The 13,740-nt window shown below is 37.7% G+C and overlaps 2 protein-coding genes across 2 annotated transcripts; both read left to right on the top strand.

Moving 5' to 3' along the window:
• Positions 1-1,187: 1,187 nt before the first annotated feature.
• Positions 1,188-2,765, top strand: LOC114717777 (polygalacturonase-like). Its single transcript, XM_028902975.1, has 4 exons — positions 1,188-1,313; positions 1,444-1,758; positions 1,927-2,445; positions 2,544-2,765. The coding sequence occupies exons 1-4, from the start codon at positions 1,188-1,190 to the stop codon at positions 2,763-2,765; spliced, it is 1,182 nt and encodes a 393-aa protein (XP_028758808.1).
• A 5,990-nt stretch (positions 2,766-8,755) lies between these two features.
• LOC114717788 (uncharacterized) lies at positions 8,756-9,781 on the top strand. Its single transcript, XM_028902984.1, has one exon. The coding sequence runs from the start codon at positions 8,756-8,758 to the stop codon at positions 9,779-9,781; it is 1,026 nt and encodes a 341-aa protein (XP_028758817.1).
• The last annotated feature ends 3,959 nt before the right edge of the window (positions 9,782-13,740 follow it).

Genomic DNA, 13,740 nt, shown 5'->3' on the forward strand with positions numbered 1-13,740 from the left:
ACTTTTTTCATTAATGCAATCTTGGGACTCCTCTGTAATTACCAAGTTTAAAGAGACCTTTTCGCATTATTTTGTATTCCATCGGACCTCAATGCCTTTTCCTATTTATTTTATTTAATCTAATTTACAACGTTATTTGTGTCTTCATTAGTGGTGGCAATCGTGTCTACTCACTTTTTTTCATTAATGCAATTAGGTCATTTTGGGACTCCTCAATAATTATCAAGTTTTAAGGGATTTTTGTTTTACAGTATTTTGTGTTCTATGGGACTTCAGTGTTATTTTTTCTTTATTTTATTTAATATTATCTGCAAAATTAAAAAAATATGAGGAGATTTTGTGAAGAGATGTCCTTTTATCCTTAAAATTAAATTTGCGAACAAATATAAAAAATAGATTAAATAAGTATGAAATATTTATAAATTTTTTTTTTTTTGCTAAAGTATAGGTATCTTCCTATTGGAGGCAATCTTATTTGAGACACTGTTAGGCACTAAATGTGGGCACCTCTCCCAACAGGGATTCAAACTTTGATTCGTCACATTGTGAAGGACTAGCCCCTTCCCCTGGACCCAACCCCTATTGGTTTTATAAATTTATTCTAATATGTTCTAAAATTTACACCTATTTAACTATAAAATATGCACTTATCAGTAGTGTTGCCACATAATGCATACTTTTTGCCACCAAATTCAACATTTTTAGTGAAGGTATTTTTCTTCCACAAGGTCCCAACCTAGCTTATAGGGCATGGAATCTCTTGTGCATGATCCAGCTATGGTTGAGGATATATTTTATTTATTTATTTGGATTTCAAGAGGTGGGTATAATGTAATTAATAAGGGGAGAAGAACAAGTATTCTTTTTTTATCTTTTCCACATCGTTGACTGCAAAAATAGAAAGTAGCTTTTTTGGGGGCTTTCATAAATAGAAATCAAATTTATTGATGAGACACTAAATGAAAATCGCAATTTCTATTGACCCCTATAGTTTTTGGCATTCGTAGCGTGAATAGACATCTTCTTTCCAAGTGTTTTGGTAAATTAATGGTTTCTAATTAGTTTTAGCATTTTTTTTCTATTTATAACACTGTGTTTTGTGATTATAAATAGTAATATACCAAATCGGTTTTGATAATCACAAACTACATTCACAACAAAGAAATATACAAAACGAATTGCTCATAATGGACAAGACATTGAGTATTACAATGTGTGCTATGTTCTTATTCATTAGTAATTTCATTAAAACTCAAGCAAAAGACTGCAATATAGCTAGCTATGGTGGAAATCCTAATGGAGATATCACAGATGTAATTCCCTTGTTTGCCCTAACTTACTCATAGGAAGCAGACCAAAAAATCATAGTTCTTATGTTTACAACTCAAGAAATCTTAATGTTTCTTGGTTCATTATTAACACGTTTTGTATTTCTTATTGAAGGCACTCGCAAAAGCATGGACTGATGCTTGTACAGCCACCGAGCCTAGCAAAGTAATTGTTGGTCCAGGCACTTACACGATGAATGCAATGGATATTAAAGGACCATGCACAGCTCCTTCAATTGAGTTACAGGTTGACGGTGTAATTCAAGCACCAGCAAATCCTGCTTCTCTAAAAGGTGCAGACCAATGGGTTAGAATAGGATATGTGAATGGCTTCACATTATCTGGCACTGGAACTTTTGACGGCCAAGGTCCAGCTGCTTGGAAAGCAAATGATTGTGCAAAAAATCCAAAATGCAATTGGCCTACCATGGTAAATAAGATCAAAACAAATGCTCCCTATTCATCTGAAATTATATTATTCTTGACAGTGCTCAAAGCTACCTAGTCAGATAATCATATAAAAATCATATTACTAATTCTCTCCTTTTTTTTTAATATCAAAATTTGATAACAAAAGAGTTTCATATGATTTGAACAGAACTTTGGTTTCAACTTCCTCAACAATTCTTATATCAGAGGTGTGACATCAAAAGATAGCAAAAACTTCCATGTCAATGTTCTTTCATGCAATAATATCAACTTTGATGGGTTTAATATCAGCGCACCTGGAGATAGCCCAAACACTGATGGAATTCACATTGGAAGATCAAACGGAGTGACTGTTGCAAATACCAATATAGCTACTGGAGATGACTGTGTCTCGTTAGGTGATGGTAACTCAAACATAACTGTGGTAAATGTGACTTGTGGACCTGGTCATGGTATTAGTGTTGGTAGCCTTGGTAGATATGATAATGAAGCCCCCGTTTCAAATGTCAATGTCAAAAATTGTACAATATCTAACACAATGAATGGTGTAAGGATCAAGACCTGGCCTGGCACTCCGGGGGCTATTACTGTGACCGATATGCATTTTGAAGATATTATTATGAATAATGTCCAAAACCCTGTGATCATAGACCAGGAATATTGCCCATCAAATCAATGCGACAAATCGGTATGTAATTGAAACTGTTCATTGTCATTTCTTTTCTTCATATTAATTAGTGGCTTCTGGTAATTTTTTTTCATCATCTTTTTTTGTGTGTTGATTAGTCTCCATCAAAGATAAAGATAAGCAATGTGAGTTTCACAAACATTCAAGGCACTTCTCAAACTCAAGATGGAGTAGTTCTTATCTGTAGTAGCGGAGTACCGTGTGAGAATGTTCAGCTGAATAACATTAATCTCGCATTCAATGGAGCTGAAGTAACTGCTAAATGTCTCAATGTCAAACCAACAGTTACAGGAACGGCGCCAACCTGTGCAGCAGCTTAAGAATAGTATAGTGTTATAAAGGCTTTCAAGATTTTGTGTTCTTTAAGAGAGATTACATAATGCCTCCTCAAGTTTAGGAATGATAGAAGTTACTTTTGTTTTGTTTTAAGCAAAATAATCATGTGTTATCTTTTTTTTTTTTTTTGGTAATTATCAATCGGTTTTGCAAATTGAGTAGATCTATATATATGATCAAGACTCACTTTAACATTTTTGAATTACCTTTTCCAATCTAATTTTGTATCGCAATTTCTACCTTTTTAGATTAATCCAATTTATCTGTCAAATGCCAAATTGCAAAGACTTCCTTTCATATTATGGAAGACAATACAATCTCTTCCCTATATTGAAATTATCTACCCATGAATTCCAAGGAATAAAACCTTCCTTAAAATAGGAAATTTAAAATTTAGATTTAAGATAATTGAAATTAATATTTTGGATAATTGAGAGATAATTGATAATACCTTGCATGTGATTGACATTGTGATTTTAGTAAAAGATCAAATACTATATATTAACTTATATCCTTTTAAAGATATTAAACTAGTTTGGCTATTAAGAACTTTACTAAAATTGTGAAGTCTCTTCTTAGAAGGCTTAGGTGAAGCCTTAGAAAACAGATACGAATTCTGTGAGTCTTCTCAAAGATTCTCGCATAAAGACTACGAGGGTTTAGAAGCATCTACTGCGAAAAAGAGTTCATGATCATGATCAAAACTATTGGAATTGTAATTGTTCAAAGCCTAGTTAGTTCTTCTTGTTATTTTTTATACGCACATATAATTTCCATATATAATAACTTGCTTATAACACCAACTACATCGTGATCTCACTGTGCAACCATGATTATGTGTTAACATTGTGAAGATGCTTGGGGTTAAAGGTATCCCTTTAACTATTTCATGAGGAGCGCTGAGATTCATTAGATCAATGTTAACTTTTAAATGTCAAAATCATTATGATGTCCTCATGAGACTAAGAGATCATTGTTGTCGGTTGTTAACTCCATATTGACTTTAGTTTAAAGAGCATTTTTCTCCTAAATTATTCTCGTAAAAATAAGAGTTAATACAATATTTGGTTTCTTAAATTTGTACTCATTTTGGTTTTAGTCCTTTAAATTTCAAATCATAAGTTTTGATTCTTTAAGAGAAAAAATAGCCTAATTTTTTATTAAATTATAAGAACTAACATTTTGGACAGAAAGAAACTTGAGGGACGAAAACCTGTGATTTGAAATATGAGGAAATAAAATCAAAATAAGGATAAACTTGAGAAACCAAAAATTATATTAACTCCAAAAATATTCAATAAGGTGGAGCAACTGGGCACATTGTGTTTAAAGTATTGTATGTTTTGCCAATTAGGCATTCATCTGTAAAGTGTATCAACCCAAACTAAAAATTTATTAGTAATGTTGTTATAAGTTATGTGTATGTTTATCTCGACTTACTAGCTAGGTCCTTACTGATTAAAAAGCCAAATGGGTGTCATTTGGCTTGCCAACTAAAGATTTGCAAATTAAAAAAAAAAAAAAAAAAGCTCTGTCATCACATACTAGCTATTAGCCAACGATGTTGTGATCGGTTATATGTCTATCCTGGCTAGTGATGAGATTAACTAGCTTTGTTTTTACTAACAAATACCTGTATAAATTGTGACTCTACTAATAATTGATTGTATATATATAGACTTATTGGCTGTTTTTAACGAGGAATATCTAGTCGATAAACCACATGACACTCTTAAATATGATGCGACTTGTTTCAATAAAAAAGGGTGATAATTGCTTCATATTATTGAACTTTAGAATATTAATTACTTCTCTTGAAATACTTTTGAGATAAAAATTCTTTTTAACCTATAGTCAATATTAATGGTCAATATCAAAATCTATTAGTCAAGAAGCGACATTATAATATTCGACATTAACCTACATTTTTTCCTAAAATGAACTTTGAATTTATGATAAAAGCCTTGAGTAATGCCAACGTGTTAAAATTGTGGACATGTATGTGAGATTTATTGGCTTGCACTGCTGCAGAAAAGGGCAGCAATAGAGTTTAAATTTTTCAATTGGTAGTGTTTACCTACTCTGATGCCACGTTTAAGTAATAGATAGTGCTTTGAGTAGTGCATAGCTTATGCGGAATTGAAAATTATTCTTCTAGTACTTAATATGAGACATATTTAACTAATTTAATATAGTAAGAAAGTTAGGTAAATTAGTTAGTTATAAGATATATGACATGTTTTTCCTATAAAATACTATAATCATCTTTCTTAATATCCTTCCTCTCTCTCCTATTTAATTATAGTTGAAGGAGTATCAATAAGGATAATTTAGAAAAAAAATTGATAAATATAATAAGTGAGGCTTATATATAGGACCAACAATTAGATCCTATATTAAAAGCATAAGAAGTATATTAGTTGGACTACTTCCATAGGGAAGATGTAGGGTAGCCCTATAGCTAAGTAAAAAAAAAAATTGTCTTATATATGTAATCTTTTTATTTAGTTGGAATAAAATTGTCTTTCAGTGAAAAAAACAATAGGAAGCACTATAGCTGACATTTAATAAAAAAAAAAAATTGATTCATCATTTGTCACACTTTCTCGTGGATTTTTTATTTCCCTAAATCAAGCCTTAGCTGTTATGCTTTCCTTGAGAAGTGCTATAGGTTGAAGCTTTTTCTTTTTAAAAAATATTTTTTTGGGCCTTGAATATATAATTTCATGAAAACCTAATTTACAACACTTTTATGTGTAACTTTTTCCTATCACCAATAAAATCCAAAAAAAATATTTACAAACAATCAACACCAAAATAGCATCACAATTAACTTGTACCATATATGTTGACTACTCATTGTAGATTTACAACACTTGTCAATGAAGTTAAAATCTATTACAATTCTATAATAAATTAAAAGCGGCCAGTATTGAAGGAACTACATACAATTTGGTTCTATACTCTAACTTGTTTTGACAAAATAAAGAGGGTTAAGTAGTGAAAGAATCAACCTACATTTTGTCCTTTCCCACACAAAAAAAAAAAAACAAACAAAAAGAATCAACCTACTTATTAGTGCATTGTTCAACACAAATGTGCACCACTCTTCAGTGACTTCATCACTATTTGGTTGTATTGTACTCTCTACAATATGTGTCATCATAATAATGCAAAATAATTAACACAACACATTAAAATCAATAAAAATATATATTGGACACTCAAATTAAATTTAAAAAACAATATAAAACAAAAGTAACGTTGCATACAAGGTCAAGAACAAAATATTAATTACGAGTAGCAACATCCTTAAAAAATCTCATGATATAATCCTCACAGTTGCTATTGTTAAGTTGAAAGGTCATTACAAAAAAAATTATATCATCAAAGAATTATATCAATTTTACAAATGCAAATAGTTTATTTTCAACATTTGAGTAATTGTAGTTTTTTGCAAGGCTAGCTGCCTTAGAATGTATCAATGCTATATAATCTTGATAGTCATCCAATACACCAACAAAATGAAATAAAAATTCATTTTTTTATCCTTAAATCACCTAAATATGTACATGCAAGCAGGCATACGTGCACTTACCTATTAAGTAACCTCAACATGTTTGGGTAGTCCTATGATTGGCCATACACTAGGGGATCCATGTAATAAATTGAGGGAACCCCATATGCCATAGGATTGATAACACTCAAAATCCAATATCCCCTATAATATTTTGCAACAATTTGATTAAACAAGTTATAGGTAGTGAACAAATAAAAAAAATCATATTATAAATAGTTGAGGACAATTATAAAGATCCTCTTCAGTTGTATTTAGCATTTCTTGAAGATCATCTTTCTCATTACATGCACACTTGTGCCAAAGTCATTCAAAGCACACCTTGGGGCATGTGCTTGATCACTGTATCATTCGTCTCACCAGGCCTTGTTTATGGTATATAGGCTTGATTAATTTCATGACACACTAAATAATCTCACATCTTTGCTGGCCTAATTCATTTTCTATAACAAGCAAGGACAGAATTAGACAATTAATTAAACACCCCTGGGAGTTTCGCATGGAAAATAATACTCCCTCAAAAAAACAAAATCAATAGAATTCTCTCTCTAATGAGAGCGGCAAAGGCGAAGGCAAGAACGGTGGCTGGAGGCCGGGGGAGGAGTGAGGGAACGGGAATGGCAGACCAATGTGGGGAAGGAGATATGAGTAATGATCGAGAACATGACAAAGACGGTAACCGGGGATCGCTACCCACGACCTTCGTGTTTGGGAGAGATGACCAAGGAAAGGAGGGGCTGTCTGGAGGTCCTAAGGGAGTGCCGGTGATGGCTCGCAAGGTACCCCTTTCTTATAAGGACAAACTTCTTGCACCGGGTTGCTCGGGGTTCTTGGTACAACATGAGGAGCAAGAAGACATTGTTAATGGGTGGAAGGCATTCTTTGCCCAAAAGAATGTAAACACAGAGGAAGCGTTGGAATCAAGGGGCTCGAGCGAGGAAGATATAGCAACGGTGAAAGGAAATAGTAAATATCCAGTGCTGGCCCCCACTGCGGAACAGTATACTGCTTGGTGCCAACCGTGGTTAAACTCACTGATTATCAAAGTGTTGGGAGCACGGGTACCGAAGAATATCCTCTTGGATCGGGTGAAACGGATGTGGAGACCCCAAGAACCAATGAAAATAGTACCCCTGAGTAACGACTTTTATATTGTGTCGTTCACACGTTGGGAAGATCGGGATTACGCCTATCAAGAAGGGCCGTGGATGATTAATGATCACTATCTGCTGGTTCAACGCTGGCGCCCAAACTTCAACCCATGGAAGGCAGACATGCAAAAGAAGATAGCGGCGTGGGTACGACTCCCGGATCTACCAGTGGAGTTTTATAATGTGGAATCATTGTGGATGATCGGTAATATGATAGGGAAAACATTGAAGGTAGATCGCTCTACTTCCATATATGATAAGGCTGGATTTGCTCGCATCTGTGTGGAAGTTGACCTCCAGCAACCCTTGCTCCCCGCTTATACGGCATTTGGTGAAGACCGACAGATTGTCTATGAAGGTCTTCACCAGGTATGCTTTGAGTGTGGACTGTATGGTCATGAGAAAAATAATTGTCCTCTGCTTCAGGTCCAACAAAGGGTGTCCAGTGAAGCATCGATTCAGGATAATAGCAGAGAAACATTAGAGCGTCATAATGATAGTCAAGAGCCACATGGTTTGATGAACACTGTAGATGATCGGAATAAGGAAACGAAGGCCGGAAGTTCAACGCCGGCAGCAAACAAACACCTTGGGCCTCAGATGTTGGTTAAGCGAGATTTTCGTAGGGGAGTAATGGGTGCGGATTTAAAGGGCTCAAGATCTGGGGAATCACCTAAAAATCAGCAAGAGATAAAGAATGGGATAGAGAATAAAGGTGTGGCAGCTGTACGAATTATGGAGAAACCAGAAAAGGCAGGAAAATCAGATTATTCACAGAATAATCGAGGATTTGGCACTGAAGTAAATCTGGAGGGTAATAGTTGGATAAGTGTGGGATCCAAACGGAAGCAGGATAACAAGCCCATAAAGAAGGGCAAAGAGAACTTGGGCCTTAACAAATTGAAGTACAAAAGAAAGGAGGCTACTGTCACTCTTAAGGAACCGGTGAACACGAGCAACTCTTTCAATGTTCTCCTAGTGGGCCCCCCGAGGCTCATAAGCCTAATCACCAAGAAGGAGGACGAGGCTTGGAAATTGACGCGATGGAGGTCACCCACGTGCAAGATATTCACGCACACATTATAGAACCGCCTATCCATCTCTCGGGCTCGGAGGATGCGAGAGAGAGAAGAGTGTCACAGGAATCAACTTTGCAGGAGCACACAGTTGAGAAAGAATCTTTGTCTTCGGATAATGTCCAGATGGGGGACACTAAACGCACATCAGCAACCGAGATTGTTTCCCAATGAATTTCATGATATGGAATTCAAGAGGCACTGGGTCGAAGGCTTTTCCAAACCTGGTACAAGAACTACGCCGTCATTACCACCTGGATTTCCTTGCTCTACTCGAAACACGGGCAGATAAGCAGAAGACTGAGCAGAGAATCTCTAGATTGGGATTTCAAGAGTTCTCCTTCACTGAAGCAGTGGGATTTAGCGGCGGTATATGGTGCTTGTGGGGTGCAGGCATTAGACGGGTAGAAGTGTTGGAACAGCACAAACAATTTATTCACCTTCGAGTTGAGAATAGTAGACTTGACTCTTGGTGCATGACGGTAGTGTACGCGTCGCCGAACTTAGCTGCTAGAAGAAGCTTGTGGTCAAACTTATCGAGGTTGGGAGAACAAATGCAGGAACCTTGGGTGCTCGGGGGAGATTTTAACGCTACGTTATTTGATTCCGAACGCAAGTCTATCGCACCTAACTCGATTTCTTCTGACCGTGACTTTGGTGCATGGTTCGAAACACACTCTATGGAAGACCTAGGATTTGTGGGTCCATGGTTCTCGTGGAAGAGAGGAAGTACAGAAGCAAGACTGGATCGCTTCATTGCAAATGATAAGTGGCACACTCTCTTTCCACAAGCTTCTGTTGCCCATCTACCTTTTTACAAGTCAGATCACCGTCCCATGCTCCTACGGATAGATGGGGGTACCACAAATGAGACGCCACAGCGGCCGTTTCGTTTCATAGCTTCGTGGGTCCTCCATGATGATTTCGGTAATATGGTGCGAAACAAATGGGACGAGACCCTACCTTGGAACGATAACCTTGCTCAATTCACTAGCGCTTGTAAACACTGGAATAGGAATGTTTTTGGTCACATTGAGGGTAGGAAACAAAAGTTACTGAGTAGACTTGAAGGGGTGACGAAAGCTATTGCCCGAGGAAGAGATGCCAGTCAACTCGAGGAGCTTCAACTTGAATTGTGGAGGGAACTAGAGGACGTCCTCTTGCAGGAATCTTTGTTGTGGGCGCAAAAGGCGTGACTCGAATGGAGTATTGATGGCGACCGAAACTCAAAACTTTTCCACTCACACGCAAACAGGAGACGAAAGATGAACCGCATTGACGCAATCAGGTTGGAAGATGGTGAATGGTGCTATAACAATGAACAAATCAAACAGGAAGCAACAACCTTTTTCTCGGACCTGTTTGCTGAAGAGCTCCCCGTTCGAAATGAACTTCCCTGTAGCTTTACGTTCCCAGCTCTTGAGGAAACCCAGCTTCAGGGATGTGGTAAGGAGGTCACAGAAGTTGAGATTAAGGAGGCAATCTTTAGTATGAGTGCTCTAAAAGCACCAGGCCCCGACGGTTTTAATGCCTTATTCTACCAACACCAGTGGGAGATAGTAGGACCAACTATGGTGGCTATGGTGAAACGAGTGTTTTCGTACCCAGCAAGTATTCGAGATATTAATGATACTCTGATTGTCCTCATTCCAAAGAAGGACCCCCGAGAAAATTTCAGAGATCTTCGCCCAATCAGCCTTTGCAACGTGGTCTATAAAGTGGTTACTAAAATATTAGCTAATAGAATGAAATGCTTTATGCCTGTTGTTATTTCTCCTAACCAGTGTGGGTTCATTCCGGGCAGGCATAGTTCAGATAATATCATTGTAGCCCAAGAAGTGATGCACTCAATGCGAACGATGAAGGGGAAGAAAGGATTTATGGCAATCAAGATTGACCTTGAGAAAGCCTATGACCGAGTCAACTGGGAGTTTTTGTTCAAATGTCTACGGGACCTGCAGCTTCCGTCACACTTTATCGACATTATATCCAGCTGCGTTAGTACCACGAGCTTGCAGTTACTTTGGAATGGCAATAAGGCAGGATCCTTCTCGTCTTCCCGAGGAGTGCGACAGGGAGACCCAATGTCACCTTATCTGTTTGTTCTTTGTATGGAAAGGCTGGCGCATCTAATTCAAGAGAATCTAGCGAATGGACAGTAGCGACCAATCCGTCTCACTAAACATGGACCGCCGATATCCCACTTATTTTTTGCAGATGACATAATACTATTCGCAGAGGCATCGATTAGCCAGGCCGATCTCATTAAATCATGCCTTGATAGATTCTGCCAGAGTTCTGGGCTAAAAGTCAGTGCAGCAAAAACACGAGTCCTTTTCTCAGATAACATCCACCATACCCGACGAAGTGAGCTCAGCTCCATATTGGGCTTCACACAAACATCAGACCTAGGCAAGTACTTAGGAGTACCATTGCACAACCAGCGAGTTACTAAGGATACTTTCTGTTCGGTGGTCGAAAAAGTTAAGTTAAGGCTGTCACAGTGGAAGGCACGATCCCTGTCCCTAGCAGGTCGAACCACCCTAATCTCGTCTGTCACCTCTGCTATTCCCAGCTATGTCATGCAAACTTCTTCCTTGCCAGCTAACTCATGCGATATGCTTGACAGAAGCAACCGACGATTCTTATGGGGATCCTCTGAGACACAACAGAAGGTGCCACTGGTCGCTTGGGATGTAGTATGTAGAGATAAAAATAGAGGAGGACTTGGTTTGCGCCATGCACGTCTACAGAACCAGTCACTCTTAATGAAGCTAGGATGGAGAATGGTCAAAAATAAAGATGATTTTTGGGTTCGGGTCGTACGCGATAAGTATAGATGTGGTGCAGATCTCATCCCACGGATTGATATACAAAGACAGGGGTCAAACGTTTGGAAGGGGATCAAGTCTATATGGAATAAGGTTGAATCTGGAATTGAGGTCAATGCTGAGGGTACTACTGCCAGATGGAAATGGGAAAGGCATGGCTATTTTTCTGTTAAATCGGCCTATTCAATGCTGTCTAGTGGAGGGGAAGAAATAAATAGCATCTGGGACCGAGTCTGGAAACTACAGGTCCCGCAACGGTGTCGAATATTTTTATGGCTGGCCCTACGAAAGAGCCTACTTACGAATGTGGCACGACATAAACGTGGAATTGGAAATAACACAGTCTGTCCAGTCTGCAACAGGGAACCAGAAGATATAATACATGTGTTACGTGACTGCAGTTACACCAAAGCCCTCTGGCGCACTCTCATTCCTGCTCATGATTGGCGACGCTTTAGCTCGGTGCCTCTTCAGAACTGGCTTTGGTGGAATTTAAATCGAAAGGGAAGTAGGAATGATGAGTGGTCTAAACTCTTCGCGATACTTTGCTGGCAAATATGGAGGCGACGAAACCTGAATATCTTCGAAAGCAAACGCGTTCCGAATGAGTGCGTCCTTTTTACGGCTCGTGCTTTGGTCTCTAGCATATCCAATGCCCGACAGAAACTAAAAGGGGTTAGAGTAAAAGGAATACATATAGGGAGCGCCCAAACAACTTGGAGGCCGCCGCCAGCAGGATGGACTAAAGTGAACACTGACGGAGCTTTTTCTCACAGCATGTCTGCAGCCGCTTGTGGTGGAATTATTCGAGATGATGAAGGCAGATACCTAAGGGGCTTTACTCATCGTTTTGACAATGGAGATGTTCTTACCGCAGAGCTGCTGGGCTGCCTTCACGGTTTAAAATTAGCTTGGGACGATGGTCACCGCAAGGTGATACTGGAGACGGACTCGACAATGGCCATAGAACTGCTCCGGAATGCACCAGACGAGTGTCATGCGGATCATGATCTCCTAGTGGAACTCCAGCAAGTATTGAACTATGACTGGGAATTACGAGTCACACATGTTCGAAGAACCGGTAATGGACCGGCAGACTACCTGGCTAAAATGGGTTTGAGAGCAATGCACGGCTTCCAAGTAATAATGCATCCCCCAGATGAGTTACGTAACTTGCTTGAACAGGATACAACACGCATAAGTCGCACGTACGAAGGGACTTAGATGAGGCTTCTCTTTTGTATCAAAAAAAAAAAAGAATTAGACAATTAATTTCCCTATCCTAAGCCCAAAATTTATTTGGGCTAAGATCAAGCCAATTTTTGACAGCCCAAGCATCAGATCAATGAGGAAGGAAAATTTTTAAGTCGATTTGATTCGAGAGAAAGGAAAAAATGGGTGTAAGATAGTGGATGGGTCCCACAATTATAAATCTTACCCTTTTAAACACCATTCCCCATATCTTCCATCTTCATTTTGCCCAGCCCATGGGGTCATATGAGTTATTGCCAGGGCGCACCAGTTCAATTTTTTTTTCCTCCTGGTTCAGGAGATAAATTAGACCGAACAAGTGGCCATTCCACTGTCATTTAATCATAACCAAAAATGTTTTCTTGAGTGAGTTTCTTTTAAAATTGAAGAATCATTGGCCGATCTCCAATCTAAACCGGCCTATCCAATCTGATTTTCATACACTGCATGAATGATAGAGTTTAAAATATAGCATCCACTCAAAAATAAAGTGGAATGAAGAATAAGGGTTATATTTCCTTAATACAAAATTACCTTCACTAAAAGCCCAAGTAATAATTGGAAGATAAAATGATTTTCTCAACTAGTCTTCAAACATCAATCTTGGCCATTGGATATTATATTTTAACTCTAAATTCTTGCCAAATAAATTTACAAAATTGATCTTCAAAATGCTCTTAAAAATTCTGCAACAATTAAAAATAAGATTCACTAGCCACATACACAAAAAATAATTAAATAACAATTTAATCATCATACATCAAGAATTAGAGAACCAATTCCTATGAAGCATAAATTGTCTATTGAAAGACTAAACAATAAAAAATAAACATGTATAAAATGATGATTCATTAACAACTCTATCCTTCCATATCAGCATATAATAATGGTGTTAGTGGCCATGTTAGCTCCATTTGCCATATCATCTCATGGAAGGACTAACTGTTTAATAGAGCAAAACTACAAGGACTGCTACTCAAAGAAATAAACTGTAGGGACTAAAACTAAAGTTGACTCAAACTTTAAGGACTAGAAGTATGGTTTTCCCCTTTAGAAATTCTGGAAATAAAATT

This window comes from Neltuma alba, unplaced genomic scaffold (assembly GCF_004799145.2).
Source record: "Neltuma alba isolate B1F8T4 unplaced genomic scaffold, ASM479914v2 tig00002151_pilon, whole genome shotgun sequence".
Taxonomy (NCBI): Eukaryota; Viridiplantae; Streptophyta; class Magnoliopsida; order Fabales; family Fabaceae; genus Neltuma; species Neltuma alba.